At 58.5% G+C, this 12773-nt stretch overlaps 2 protein-coding genes across 3 annotated transcripts in view; one reads left to right on the forward strand and one right to left on the reverse strand.

Moving 5' to 3' along the window:
- Positions 1-9: 9 nt before the first annotated feature.
- Positions 10-8262, forward strand: ZNF276 (zinc finger protein 276). The gene is made up of 11 exons (XM_075715116.1): positions 10-214; positions 1725-2034; positions 2149-2201; positions 2717-3214; positions 4175-4253; positions 5459-5539; positions 5878-5988; positions 6066-6141; positions 6575-6692; positions 6937-7036; positions 7467-8262. The coding sequence occupies exons 1-11, from the start codon at positions 10-12 to the stop codon at positions 7747-7749; spliced, it is 1914 nt and encodes a 637-aa protein (XP_075571231.1). The 3' UTR covers positions 7750-8262.
- Positions 8263-8350: 88 nt separating this feature from the next.
- Positions 8351-12773, reverse strand: part of FANCA (FA complementation group A) — a 38688-nt gene continuing 34265 nt past the window's right edge. For both annotated transcript variants that reach the window (XM_075715223.1, XM_075715222.1), the window contains exons 38-43: positions 11715-11777; positions 10461-10566; positions 9991-10066; positions 9509-9635; positions 9006-9098; positions 8351-8458 (exon numbers count right to left, since the gene is read on the reverse strand). In XM_075715223.1, coding sequence (XP_075571338.1) covers positions 8351-8458; positions 9006-9098; positions 9509-9635; positions 9991-10066; positions 10461-10566; positions 11715-11777 — 573 coding nt within the window. The remainder of the gene's footprint in view (positions 8459-9005; positions 9099-9508; positions 9636-9990; positions 10067-10460; positions 10567-11714; positions 11778-12773) is intronic.

Below are 12773 nucleotides of genomic sequence, written 5' to 3' on the forward strand. Positions count from 1 at the left end.
GCGGCGGCGATGAAGCGCGATCGGCGCGGGCGGTTCCTGGCGGCCGCGGGCGGCCCCGGCCCGGCGCCCCCCGAGCCCCGGCGGCGCCCCGGCACGGCGGCCCGGGCGACCGAGGCGGCGGCGGCGGCGGCCAGGCCAGAGCCCCCCGCGGGGTGGGCCCCGGCGGCCGCCGCCTGGACCCGGCCCGCCGCCCTCGGCGGGGCCCCGGAGGCAGGTGAGGCCCGGGCGAGCGCAGCCCCGCGGCGGGGGAGGCGCCGGCCCCGCCACCGGCTGCGGGAGGGGAGCGGGGGCACGGCCCGGCCCCGGGGGTCCGGCGGCCCTCGGGCACGGCGGGAGCGGCGTCCCGGAGCCGCTGTCGGCCGCCCCCGGGCCGGAGCCGCTGCAGCGGGGGGCACCGGGCGCCCACCGGGGCGGGCGGGGAGCCTCGACCGGCCGAGCCCCGCTGCCGCCACCGGGCTTCTCCCCGCTGCCGGGGGGCGAAGCGTCGTGCCCAGGGCTCCGGTTCGGTGATTTGCGTGGCGGGGCTTCGCCGTCGAAGAGCCGAGGCTGCCGGAGCCGGTGCGCAGCGAGGGATGGCGGCAGCAGGACGAGGGGGACGCCGGGGCACAGCCCTGGTCCGGAGGCGAACGATAGCCGGATGCCCGGCCGCCGGCGCGGCTGCGGGCGGGAGATAAGTCCGGTCACCGAACGGTTCGGAGTTGGGCGTCTGGAGCCAAATTGCCGACGGCGGAGGGAGCGACGCCTGCGCTGCCTCGGGGACGACGCCCGGGCTGGGCACGTGCCATCGCCGCCGTCCCGCTTTCGGCCCTCCGAAACGCTCGGCCTTCCTGCCCGCTGCGCCTTCTCCGCCTCTGCCCGCTCCCCGGGGGCTCCGCGGGCTGGCCCCAGCGCGCGGCGGCACCCCGAATCGCTCCGAAGGCTGTTGGCGGGGTCCCAGCGATGGCCTTGCTCCCTCCTCGTCCCCGGCTGGGTGGGCCGGAGCGTTTAGAGCGCAGCTGCGTCGCATCAGGGAAGAGCCTGCATCGGGGAGATTTCCCCACGCTGGCAGGCGGTCAGGGCACAGCGGAAGGACAGAGCCGGGCTCCGCAGAGCGGGGATGCCACGGAGCAGGAGAGCGGCTCGGTTGCTGAACCGGGAGCGGTTGCTGAACCGGGAGCGGGAGGGATGCTTTGCGTCCTGCCCCGCCGCTCCGAATCGGCCTCGCTCCCCGGCTCCCTGCCCCGCTGCAGGGCAGCGTCGGGGCGGCTGCGAAACGGCGAGCCTCGGAAGAGGCCGCGAGAGCTGGGGCAGCTCAGGCTCGCAGAGGCCGAGGGACGCGACTGCCGGCTATAAATACTTTGGAGATAAACGCTGGGAGGGAGAAGCACTGCTTAAGCCGAGGGACAGCGCTGGCAAAAGCACAAACGTGTGCGCGCGAGCCCCGAGGACGCTGCAGGCGGGAGGAGGTTGCTCCGCCGGGGCGATGGGGCCGGAAAAGCTGATTTTAGGGTTCGTCGGGTGCGGTGCGGTGCCCGCATCTGCAGGGGGGGATGGCAGGGAAGGTCTCTCTCATCCTGGCCGGCTTTTTCTGCGCTTGTGCTGAAGCCGGGGCTTCGGAGGCAGCCTGCCGACTGGCATCGAGGGAAGGGGAGCGTCTTCCAGCACGCCGGTGCCCTCGGGCTGTAGCCGGCTGCCGCGCTCTCGCGGCAGGCGCCCAGCGGCTGTGTTCGATCCTTCTCTGGCAGGAATTGGCAGAGCCCTGAGCACCGGCTATTGCCGTCTCTGCCACGGGAAGTTCTCCTCCAGGAGCCTGCGCAACGCTTTCGGGAAGGTGCCTGTGATGGGGGAGAACTCGGAGAAGCAGCGCCGCGTGGATCAGGTCTTCTTCACTGACTTCCAGCGGCTGGTCGGCGTGGCGGTGCGGCAGGACCCCGCGCTGCCCCAGTTCGTCTGCAAGAAATGCCATGCCCAGTTCTACAAATGCCGCAGCGTCCTCAGGACGTTTATCCAGAGGGTGAACGCGTCTCCCACGGGCCACATAAAGGCGAAAGGAAAGTACGTCGTATTTCTCCCTTCCCGGGAGTTATCGAGAGTAGTAAATTGCCGTGTGTTGACGCGCGGTCCCTCTGTAACCCCCGAGACCCCACTGTGCTGTTTTGGCTTTCGCAGGAGCGGCGCAGCCCAGGCCCAGCCGGGCGCAGAAGGAGGTGCCTCCTGTCTGGGTGAGTGCCTGCTCCCGGAGCCGCTTCCCTCCCCTTTCTGCGATGCCATCAACGAAGGGCTGGGTTTTCGGGGCGTCGAGGAACGCAGCAGGGCAGTTCCTGCGTCCCTCGGTGCAGCCGTGCCCCGCTCCAGCCGGTTATGGTTCCCCCTCCAGCTCCCTGGGGGGATCCTCGCTGGCACCGGCCTCCCTGCGCTGAGCTGAACCAGGCGCGGGCTTATGTGGCGGGTACAGGGAGCAGGCGGAGCGGGTTTGGGTCCCAGCCGCCGCGGAACGCCGGGCAGCAATCAGAAATATGCTTTTGGCTGTAAAATTAACTATTGGCAGCCGATGGGACCGCCCCCGCCGCAATCGGGTGTCTCCCGGTTGCCGTCTGACGCAGAAATCCAGCGCAGCTTTTGGGGGGAGCGGGTCCGCAGTCCCCAGTGGTCCCTCTCTGTCCCTCCCTGCGGCCGGCCGTGCCCTTCGGCGGGCCCAGGGGACTGACGGTGTACGTGCTGCCTCTCCCCCCGACAGTCGACCTGATCACCTCCAGCCCCCAGTGCCTGCACAGCCTGGTGACGTGGACGCACACCCACGCCGGGAGCTGCCCGTCGGTGCCCAGCCTGCGGAGCGTGCTCTCCTCCGAGTACTGCGGCATCATCCGCGCCGTCTGGGGCTGCGGGGACGGGCACGACTACGTCATGGATACGGATTCAGACTGTAGCACGGTGCTCGTCGACAACGCCTTGTCTGTCAAACGGGAGTGGAACAAGAGCACGGCGCAGCGCTTGACTGACAATGGGGCAGGGGCAGACAATGCCGAGGCTGTTTCTGCTCCCAAACCCCAGCATGCTCCGGCAAGGACAGCTCCTTGCCAGCAGCCCGCAAACAAAGGGACCACGTCGGCACCACTGACCGTGGAGAACGAGCCGCCGCAGAACAGGGATTCATCTCACTCGCAACTGGACAGCACAGCCTCCTTACAGGAGAAAGCCCTGCCGCAGCCCACGTCGCCGCTGAGCAGTGCCGCAGGTAAGGGATTTGCTTTCCAGGCCCCTGGGGAAGGGCAAAGAGCTGGGGAGCTGGCCCGGGGAGCCGTGGTGGGGCTGGGCTCCCTCCTGGGAGACCACGGCTCCTCGGGGAGGACGTGGACCCCGGCCAGCGAGCGCGGGTCGCCCAGAGAATCGCCTCTGCTCGGGGGTACTGAGCCTTGCAGAAGGGAAGGGGGGAACAGGGGTTCAGCCGGTCTCCTCGCCCTGCGCACCGTTCCTCCCTCTGATAGAGGGACTGGGACGCGGCCGTTCCTTAGCACGCTGCGCCGGGCTGGCGAGCCCCCACTGCCTTGCCTTTGCCAGGGCCGCGTGCCTGCTGAGCGGTGCAGAACGGTGGCTGGCTCTCCAGCACCACGTTTGCCAGATGTTTCTGCTCAATCCAAACCCCGTCCGTATGGTGGCAAGGAGGGGTTTCCCCCGCCCTGCTGCCGGTGATGCCGAACAGCAGGAGCCCCTTCTGTCCGCAAAGGAAAGTTGCCGGGCGGGCTTGCTCGTGGGCCGAGTTAACGTGGGTTTACCACTGAACTCCCCCAAAGGCCACTTCCAGAAGAGAGACATTAACACCGATTTTGAGTTCCAGAAGTCAGGCTGTGTTTAGCTCTGACAGCCACGGGAGATGTCCGCTGCTTGAAAGAGGAACGGCAGCTGGGACTCACCTGGGGACGAGTCTTTCGGTTACGGAGCAGTGTCCCGGGGGAAACCGAAAGATGCTTGTGGGAACTCCAGGGTAAAGGCTCTCCCGTCTCCAGGAGAGCGGTCTCCGAGCACACGAGACACGGAGTTTGGTTTAAATAATCATTAACTTGTCACGGAGCACGTATTTTCACGCGGTATGAGCCACCACAAGCGAACCCGGAGTGGTTGGTTCCTTCTCAGCAGCTGTCTCCGCTGTTTCTGCTGCTTTTCCTTGTAACGCACTGTGTTCTCCTTCATTCCCTAGGACAGTTGAGTGGGAAGCAGGTTCTGTCTGCAACGTCGGATGAGCGGGTAAAAGACGAGTTCAGTGACCTTTCTGAGGGGTGAGAGAAGAGTGGGTTTAAAATAGCCTAAATGTCTTCTTTGCGAGTGTGAAATGACCCGACTCGGAGAGCTCTTTCTCCGCGAGTGACCTGGCCCTCGAGGCCCCTCGGAACTGGCGTCGGAGGCGCAGAGCGGCGGCTCTGCGGCGGCTGTGACGAAGCTCACGCCGCTGACGCACTGAACTCCCCTCCTCGCCGCTGCTGCCGCAGCGGGGGGTTTGCACAGCGGCATGCACGCGTGCTGTCCGTGTTTGTTGGCCGCTTCCAGCAAACCCTGTCCCGTTTCGGTTCGAGCACCCTCTGCTCCGGGGGAGGTACCGTGCAGCGGGGGCTTGCTCGGTCCTGGGTAGTGGCGGAGCCGCTGCTCCAGCCCCTCGCCGGGGCAGGCTGCCGAGAGCTCCCGCCTCGCCGGGGAGCAATTCCCCATCACAGCTGCTCCACGCTGGGGCTCCAGATGAGTGGTCGGTGCGGGAACGCAGGCAAGGGGTGACACTCGGAGAAATCACCCCGTTTGCTCGCGGGCAGAGCGATTAAACAAGGAGCGGGAGGGACGCTGGCAGCTTAGCAGTCTTCATGATCAGAGATTTGGCTAAATCCTTCAAACGTAGGTATTTAAAGCAAGGCTCGTAAATAACTGATAAGTGAGTCTGGTCATTCTGAGTCTAAAGTACCAAATGGCCAAGTGCAGACTTATTTCAGCGCGTCGGCTAAATCTGTTAGCTGTCACATTGAAAGTGCCACAACATTTTATTGCCTGTTTCCTGGCTTCAGAATTAATTGCTCCCTGTATGGCTTAGGGCTTAAAAGGAGGAAAAAGAAAAACCCAGACCTATGTGGCTGCTACTTATGAGGAAATACAGAATGACCCGCAGCTTAATTAACCTGCGCCAGACAGTTATATTACATTCCGCTCATCCCTCAACAACGAATAGATCTCAGTAACAGCCGTTTTTTCGTTCTCCTGACAGTGGTTCAATTATCCTTGCAGAGATCTAGTCCTAAAAGGACCTGATTTTGCTGTTGGCCCTGTTCTCTGGCGCTGTGTTTGCTTGGGGAGGTTACAGGGGAGGAGAACACGCGGAGCCTCGGCTGCCATGCCGTGGGGGAGATGGATGCACAGGGAATGAAGAACACATATCGCTGCAGCTGCTGGTGCTGAAGTGCCAGCCCGGCACTGTGTCGGTAAAGGGCATCTTCTCTCTCAGGGACTTCTTGAGCGATGACGAAAATGAGAAGAGAAACGTGCAATCTTCAGATGACTCCTTTGAGCCTTACCCCGAAAAGAAGTAAGGGGCTTACTGCGTGGTGAGCAGAGCTCTCTGCGGATGAGCGGGAGGGCTCCGCCGGGCTGGCGCGATCGCCGTTCTCCCCATGTCCCTGCGTGGAGGTCACAGCGCTGCCCCAGCAGCTGCCTTCCCCAAGCTCCCCAGCAGGTTGAAGCTGGGCCACATCCCTCACCCTCAGGCCCGGTGCTAATTACCGCAGCACGGCTCGCATGCTCCTGCTTTGCTGGGTCGAGCTAAGCCATCAGACCGGGTGTAATCGTCGGGGACGATTAGGTGGGAGGACTAAAACCAACGTCAAGTATTAAACCACTGTTCTTCTTCCCTGTTTCTTCTTGGAGGGTTTCTGGCAAGAAAAGCGACAGCAAAGAAGCAAAGAAGGCGGAAGAGCCCAAAATAAGGAAGAAGCCGGGGCCTAAGCCAGGCTGGAAAAAAAAAATCAAATGTGAAAGGTAATAAGGAGCAGGCAGCGGCCGGGGAGCGGCCCCGCGCTCGGCACGCTGGCTGACGGCGGGCCTCTGCTTTGCAGGGAGGAGCTGCCTACCATTTACAAGTGTCCTTACCAGGGATGCACGGCTGTCTACAGAGGGGCGGACGGCATGAAGGTGAGTTCAGGGTTTGCTCCTGTCTCAGAGCTGTAGCTTTGAGCGTTACGGAGCAGTTTCTATACAAGGAGAGGATCGGTGACAGATTTAATTCACTGCCTGGCTCCGCAGGAGGCAGCAAGCAACTAAACAAAGCGGTTGCAGGCCTTTTTCCACCCTCCCAAAAGCGACAGGAGCTGCTCTGGCTCCGCGCGCTCCTCCTGTTCTGGAGGGCTGCCGCTGGCTCGGCAGCAGCCCTTGGAACGAGCTCCACTGCGTCCTGTTAAAGCCCCAGCTGCCAGGCGTAGATTTGGATGCAAGTCTCCGTTTTTTCACGGCGAAGCAGCACTGATGCATGAGCCTGCCAAGATGGGGGGCTCATTTATTGGGGGATCCAAGCTTTTCATTGGGGAAAATGCACCCAGCGGTTAGAAGCTCTATCCTTTCTTTACAGAAACACATCAAAGAGCATCACGAAGAGGTTCGGGAGAGGCCCTGTCCCCATCCTGGCTGCAACAAGGTGTTCATGATTGACCGGTACCTACAGCGTCACGTGAAGCTCATTCATACAGGTGCGTCCCAGCGGGCTCTGCTCACACCAGGCGACGGGCGTTACAAACGCCCAACGGTGCATTGCACAAGGCTTGCGCAAGGCGTAGAGCGGCCTGCCTTGCCTGTAAACCTGGAACAGACCGTCACGTGGGGGACGCGAGGCAGGGGGAGGAATTCAGACTCCACCAGTAAGCGCGTATGCATTTCACGTACGAAGAAATGGGCAGAATCCATGACTCTCTCCCTTCCCTTTTTCCATTGCAGAGGTACGTAATTATATCTGCGATGAATGCGGGCAGACCTTTAAGCAACGCAAACACCTCTCGGTCCACCAGATGCGGCACTCGGGAGCAAAGCCCCTCCAGTAAGTGCACACCGACCGCGTGTTCGTAGCCAAGGGAAGGGGTAGTGAAGTTCCGCTGAGCTCTTGCAGCCGCTGACCGTAGCGCAGAGTTAATTCTCAATACAAAGCCATAGCTGGCAGCGTCCTGGCCGAATCGCTTTGAATGTTCACCCACAATGCGTGCTCGAGCTTCCCGTTGCTGAGCAAGTCTCCCACCTCTTCCTATTCCTGTTGCCCTTCGGAGCGCAGCAGGCGAATGCTCGGCTACCAGCGACGAGCTGCAGGCCTGGGGAGGAGAATCGGGTGGCGTGACCGGGGTAGCTGTAGGAGATGCTATGAGCAAGCAGCTCCGAGGCTGCAGTCATCTTCTCGTGGGCTGTCTGCGTGACAAAGAGCGAACGCCACGGCTGTGGCTTCAGGCTCGGTGCTAAGCCCCTGCTTTGCCTTGCAGGTGCGAAATCTGCGGTTTCCAGTGCAGACAGCGAGCGTCGCTCAAGTACCACATGACCAAACACAAAGCTGAGACAGAGCTGGAGTTCGCCTGCGACCAGTGTGGGAAGCGCTTCGAGAAGGCCCATAACCTTAATGTCCACATGTCCATGGTGCACCCTCTGACCCAGACTCAGGACAAAGCCAAGCCACTGGAGCCGGAGCCCATTCTCCTAAATACTTCAGGGACTTCAGAAAGCCAGGCGGTAAAACCAGAAGTGACTGCACAGCAGGAGCCCACCTGAGGGGGACAGGGACACTTTCCCAGTCCAGCCCTGTAGAAACCGTACGGCGGAGTGGAGATTTTTTTTTTTAATCTACATTTTAGTCTCCCAAAGAACTCAGTGGAATTAGCTTCAGCTTGCTCAGAAAAAGCTTGTTATGCTGTGATTCTCCATGCTCACGTCTGATTCAGCAGTGTTGTACTAAGAGTCTGTCTAATCCCAGGGGAATGGATGTTCGGCAGCACCCCTTCGTGGTCCCCCTTCTCCCCACGCACACAGTTGTAGAAACAGAGCTGGCCACAACTGTTCCCTGCCTGCACAAGCTGCTGCCTGTACAGAAGTGCCCTCAGGTGGCTGTAAGGGTACATAGGACAGCGAAGCAACTTTAAGCAGACATTTTGGTTTGGAAAAAAAAAAAAAGTTAAAATTCCCAAAGCAAGTCTAAACTGAAATTTGTAACCTACTTTTTATTGTAACAAGAGCTTCATGGTTATGCTTGTAATAAATTATTTACAAAGTAATTTCAAAGAAACAGCACTGGTGAGAAAGGTTGGCACCTTGTCTGTCCTTTCAGCCGCAGTTAGGGGGTTCTCAGCTTGCCGTGCCGGTGCCTGCCCGTCGCTCAGAACAGGGCCAGCTCTTCGTCCAGCTCCATGGCCATTGCAGGCCTGGAGACGTGCAGGAGGGTGGCTCCCAGCTCCGGGTCGAGTTCTTCACACGTGTCCAGTAGCTGGGGAGAGGGCACGCAGCCAGCGTTAGACCTGCTCGCGCTTCCTCAAAGTGAGTTACAGCAACGCTCGATTGTATTGCTGCTTCTCCGTAAAGTAGGGGTAGAGAAGGAAGCTGTTGCAGACTTACAAAGAAATAACGCGGTCTCCTGGCTAACAACACAGCACTTGTGGGGAACTTCAAGACCTGCCACTTAGCCGTGCTTGATATTTCCCCCGAGCCCAGGCGTTAAAGCAAGCAGTGGAAGCGAGACCATGCGAGGGCAGGGTTTAATGTTGCGGAGAAAGGTGCAGGCCGGGAGAGGGAGGCTGTGGCTATGGCACTGATTGAGCAGCCGGTGTCCTCCACCACTCCCAGGTGCGTCATGGAAATGCAGTGTGTGTCAGGGTTAAGCAGGCAGCACCGGGGTACGGGATCGGTGCGGCAAGAAAGGCTACGTGAGCTGGCACCGAGCAGCAGCAGCGCTCCCAGCTCTCGCATGTCCGGAGAAGGGGGGGGGGTGGGGACAGAAAAGAAAAAAAAAACTTAAACAAAAAACCTGAACACACCATCTGTATGCTTCCAAAGCTTTGGGCAGGGCATCGCGGGATCGCACCAAGCAGGAACCGCCGGGCCGTGGAGATCACCTCCAAGGGATCCCCCTGGAGAACATGGAGAAGAGACACGGCCGATCAGGGCCACGCGCAATTTTCAGCTCTCAGTCCCTGCCTCCAACAGCGAAACAGGAACTGCTCTGCCGCACCTAGGGGCTATTCACGGGTTCAGCAGATCACTTGATCAGCAACTGCAGTCACCCTGAGGTCCTGTACAAGACAGCAGCGAGGCAGCTTAGGTTCCAGGCAGCAGCAGGACAGCGGCACCAGCAGCTTCTCTTGGCCCCAAGGTGCGAGCGAGCTGCCTGCCTGCCACGGAAGGTACGGGAAGGTGGGAACAGGAGGGATGCTGCAAGTGGCAGGGGGAAGGGATAAAGAACAGGATTCACAGTTACAAGAGGGAAAACGAGAGACAGAGCTTCACTCACGTGCTCTGCAGGGCCTGGGCTCTGCCCCACTTGATCAGACTGCGGCAGGTCTTTCCCTTCCACAAAGAGCCGAAGCAGCTGGATGTACAAATCGAGCGCCACGTAGAGGAAGGTCTGCTCTCGAGTCAGCAGCTCTCGGTGAAAGCCAGGGGTGAGGCTAGAGAAAGTCACACGCCGCATCTGGTTAGCACCGGTAGGCTCAAAACACGGAAAGACACAAGGCAAACGCGCTGGCGCCGGTGCCACTGTCCGTTTTACACGTCCCATTGTGTGCAGGGCCACCCCGCTGCCAGGAGGGGGAAGGCAGCCAGGGACACTCCTGTTTGGAGCACAAAGCTGAAGGGAAACTTCTAGCAAAAGATACGGGCTCCTTAAATAGCAATCCTGCCGCCATCAAGTATTCTCTCCCGCAGAGCTACGCGGTACAGTTAGCTCTGCACCAGCGGCTGTACGTGCAAACCATCAGCCACATCATCCCTCTCGAACGCCTCCCGAGCCCAGCCGGACGTTACCTGTAGAACGCAACAGGCAAGAGCCGGAGGTGACGGTCCGAGGCTGCGCCACGCAGGACACGGTATTTTCCAGGTTCTGCAATAGCCAGAGAGAAGCACTAAGCATTTTTAGTGTTCCTCGCCTTGCACGCTGCTGCAGCAGCACAGGGGCTGCACAGTTTCCTTCCAGCCCACATTAAACACGAGTGCTTAGGTGCGGGGACCCCTGAGAGAGGCAAGCTGTCCCCTCTGAGGCTTTCTCTACTAGAGGGAACAACACTGAGTTTCAGTCATTCCTGATCATCAGCTGGATCACCGTACTGCAGGGTAGAAGCATGATGTTCTCAGTTTTTACTCAAGCGACTATTTTTCGTGCTGCTTACAAAGGCCCATCTGCTCCTTCTTACAGGTACACTCAATCAGAGAGATGGGGCATGCCTGTCCAGCGCCGCACCTCGCCTCTCCACCCCTCGGAGGCAGGACTCGCTCACCTTTCTCTGCCGAATGGAAGAGACGTGGCCAGGACATGCCCCTGGCTTCCAGGCACTGCAAGATCTCCAGGGACCATTCCAGAGATGTCTGAAAATCCACTCCTTCCTGGGTGTCAGAAAGGACAAGTCTTTGTCTTAGGCTTTAGTTGCATCAAAGCAGAAAGAAACCCCTCATAAGAGACTGCGTACCCAAAGTGCTCTATTAAAGGACCTTTATGAATTTAGCCCAAGTCTTTCCCCTCGCCTGGCAGCCTGGATTCCCCTGGGGGAATCAGGCCCTGAAGTAACACAGCGCCTTCATCGCCAAGCCAGGCCACAACCGGGCTCAGCTGAGAGTGATTTGAGAGAGGGGGGGAAGCAGTATTGATGAGCAACCGGCTGGTCACCAGCACGCTTCCCAGCAGTGCTCAGCACAGAGCCACTGCGCATCCCACACTGACCTCACCCTGCTCCCCAGAGCAGGTTTTTTTTCCCCACTAACGCATCTAGTGACAGCATGTCTTGGGATTGGGGGTTTTTTTTTGCATTACTCATTTTTACTTGGAATAACCTCCCAGATCTGTTTGCTCAAGATGTTTCTTTCCTCAATGACTCTTCCTCCAGACTCTCCCAGAGGCAGACTATGAGACCAAATGATTATTTTTAACTTGAATCTGCTGCCCAATCCACTCTATTAGGTGACTACACAAATGGCTGCACTTCAAAGCTGAGAAGACAGCAAAGGGACAGAAGCAAGCATTCCTAGACAGGAGGATGCTTAGGGCAGACAGCTGCTGGAAGAAACTTGTCATCTTTGCTCCTCCTTCATTTAATAGCATTAAATCATTTGGAAACCAGTGTTCCTCCTTGCTGGGGACCCTTTCTCCTGTGAAGTACCACGTACATTTCCAGCCTGAGGAAAAACGTCATCTAACAAATTTGAAATGCTACACTAAAGCTAAGAGAGAGAGATGAGGTTCCTGCACTACCTGGGAGGCACAAAGTCTGAACGGGGAACTGAAAATAGTGAGTCATTCATGAAGAGAAAGAAAAGCTACCATAGTGAAAGGGGAGATAATGTCACTTAGAGGAAAATACAGGTTTAATCTGATAGGAACAGAAGGGCTTTCAGCAGGCTCTGTCTGGGATGTCACTGATCCCCTCCTCCTGGCAGAACAAGCTACCAGCCTTTACGGCACAAAGCATTTTTAGGCGGCAAACCAAGCAGATCAGACACATTTAGTGTCATGAGAATTTCCTCAGGGCTGAATTTACCTTTGGTGCTATTTTTGCCGAGATGAGATCCACGAGTGAGAAGAACAGCAGAGAAACAAGAAGCTGCAAGGAAAAGAGACTGCCTGTTAGTGATATCTGCAGTGGTGACTCAGAACTTTCACTTTCCAATCAGGAAATAACATTTCACAAAGTACATTCCCAGGATGGACCTGGATGAACTGCCGTTCCTTCCAGGTGAAGGCAGCGTGTTTGAAGATGACAGACTGCAGCCTGACATTGTTCTTGCTTCTAAGGTAAATTCCACACTAAATCCGCTGCTCTTGAAGCAAGGCTTGCTGCAGTCAGCAAGGCAGACAACAGATGACAACTTCTCCCAAAGGAGAGAAACCGAGCAGGGAAAACCAAGCGAGCTACCACAGATGTAAACCTGGAGGAGAGCTAGTGCTGGTCCACAGCCGGCATGCCACCAGCAGCTGCTGTGCAGCCTCCCGTCTCAGCAAGCGCATCGCAATCCCGCCCTGACATACGCTTGTTATCGCTTTTCTGGATCCACATCGCCTCCTGGCACCCTCCTCCTAGCTCAAGACAGATTTTTGAGGTGAAAGCTGCTGTTATTCCACATGTACTAAATGCTGCTATCAACTCGGTGGCACCAGTTTCTGACTAGCAGCTTTTGGCTCTAGACCAATATAAACAGTGGAGGAGTCAATCCCGTAGCAAGAGGAGCTGCTACCGTAACTGCTGCCCACGGCAATAAAGCTTAAGAGTAAATAGTAAGGCACAGGTTCTGCTTCAACACTATCTACCTGGGAATGTCTCGGTACAGGGACACTCCCCATACCGAGCTCCGGTCCCAGCTATCCTCTGGAAAATCGACAGACAGAACTGCTGGGCAGCAGCCCAGCTTCCTCCTCAGCAGAGCACTTTGGAGAATTCCCGTGCACGGAGGACACTGAGCATGGCAAAACGGAGGAGGCATTTCCTGGAACAGACTTGAGAAAACCCTCAGGAGGTCTGTTCCCAGGATTCCCAGCACGTCTTCCCAGAGCCCTTAAAATGCTGGCACTCCTGCCTCACAAACTTTCTGCATCTCCTTAG

Source organism: Pelecanus crispus, chromosome 8 (genome assembly GCF_030463565.1).
Source record: "Pelecanus crispus isolate bPelCri1 chromosome 8, bPelCri1.pri, whole genome shotgun sequence".
NCBI classification, from domain to species: Eukaryota; Metazoa; Chordata; class Aves; order Pelecaniformes; family Pelecanidae; genus Pelecanus; species Pelecanus crispus.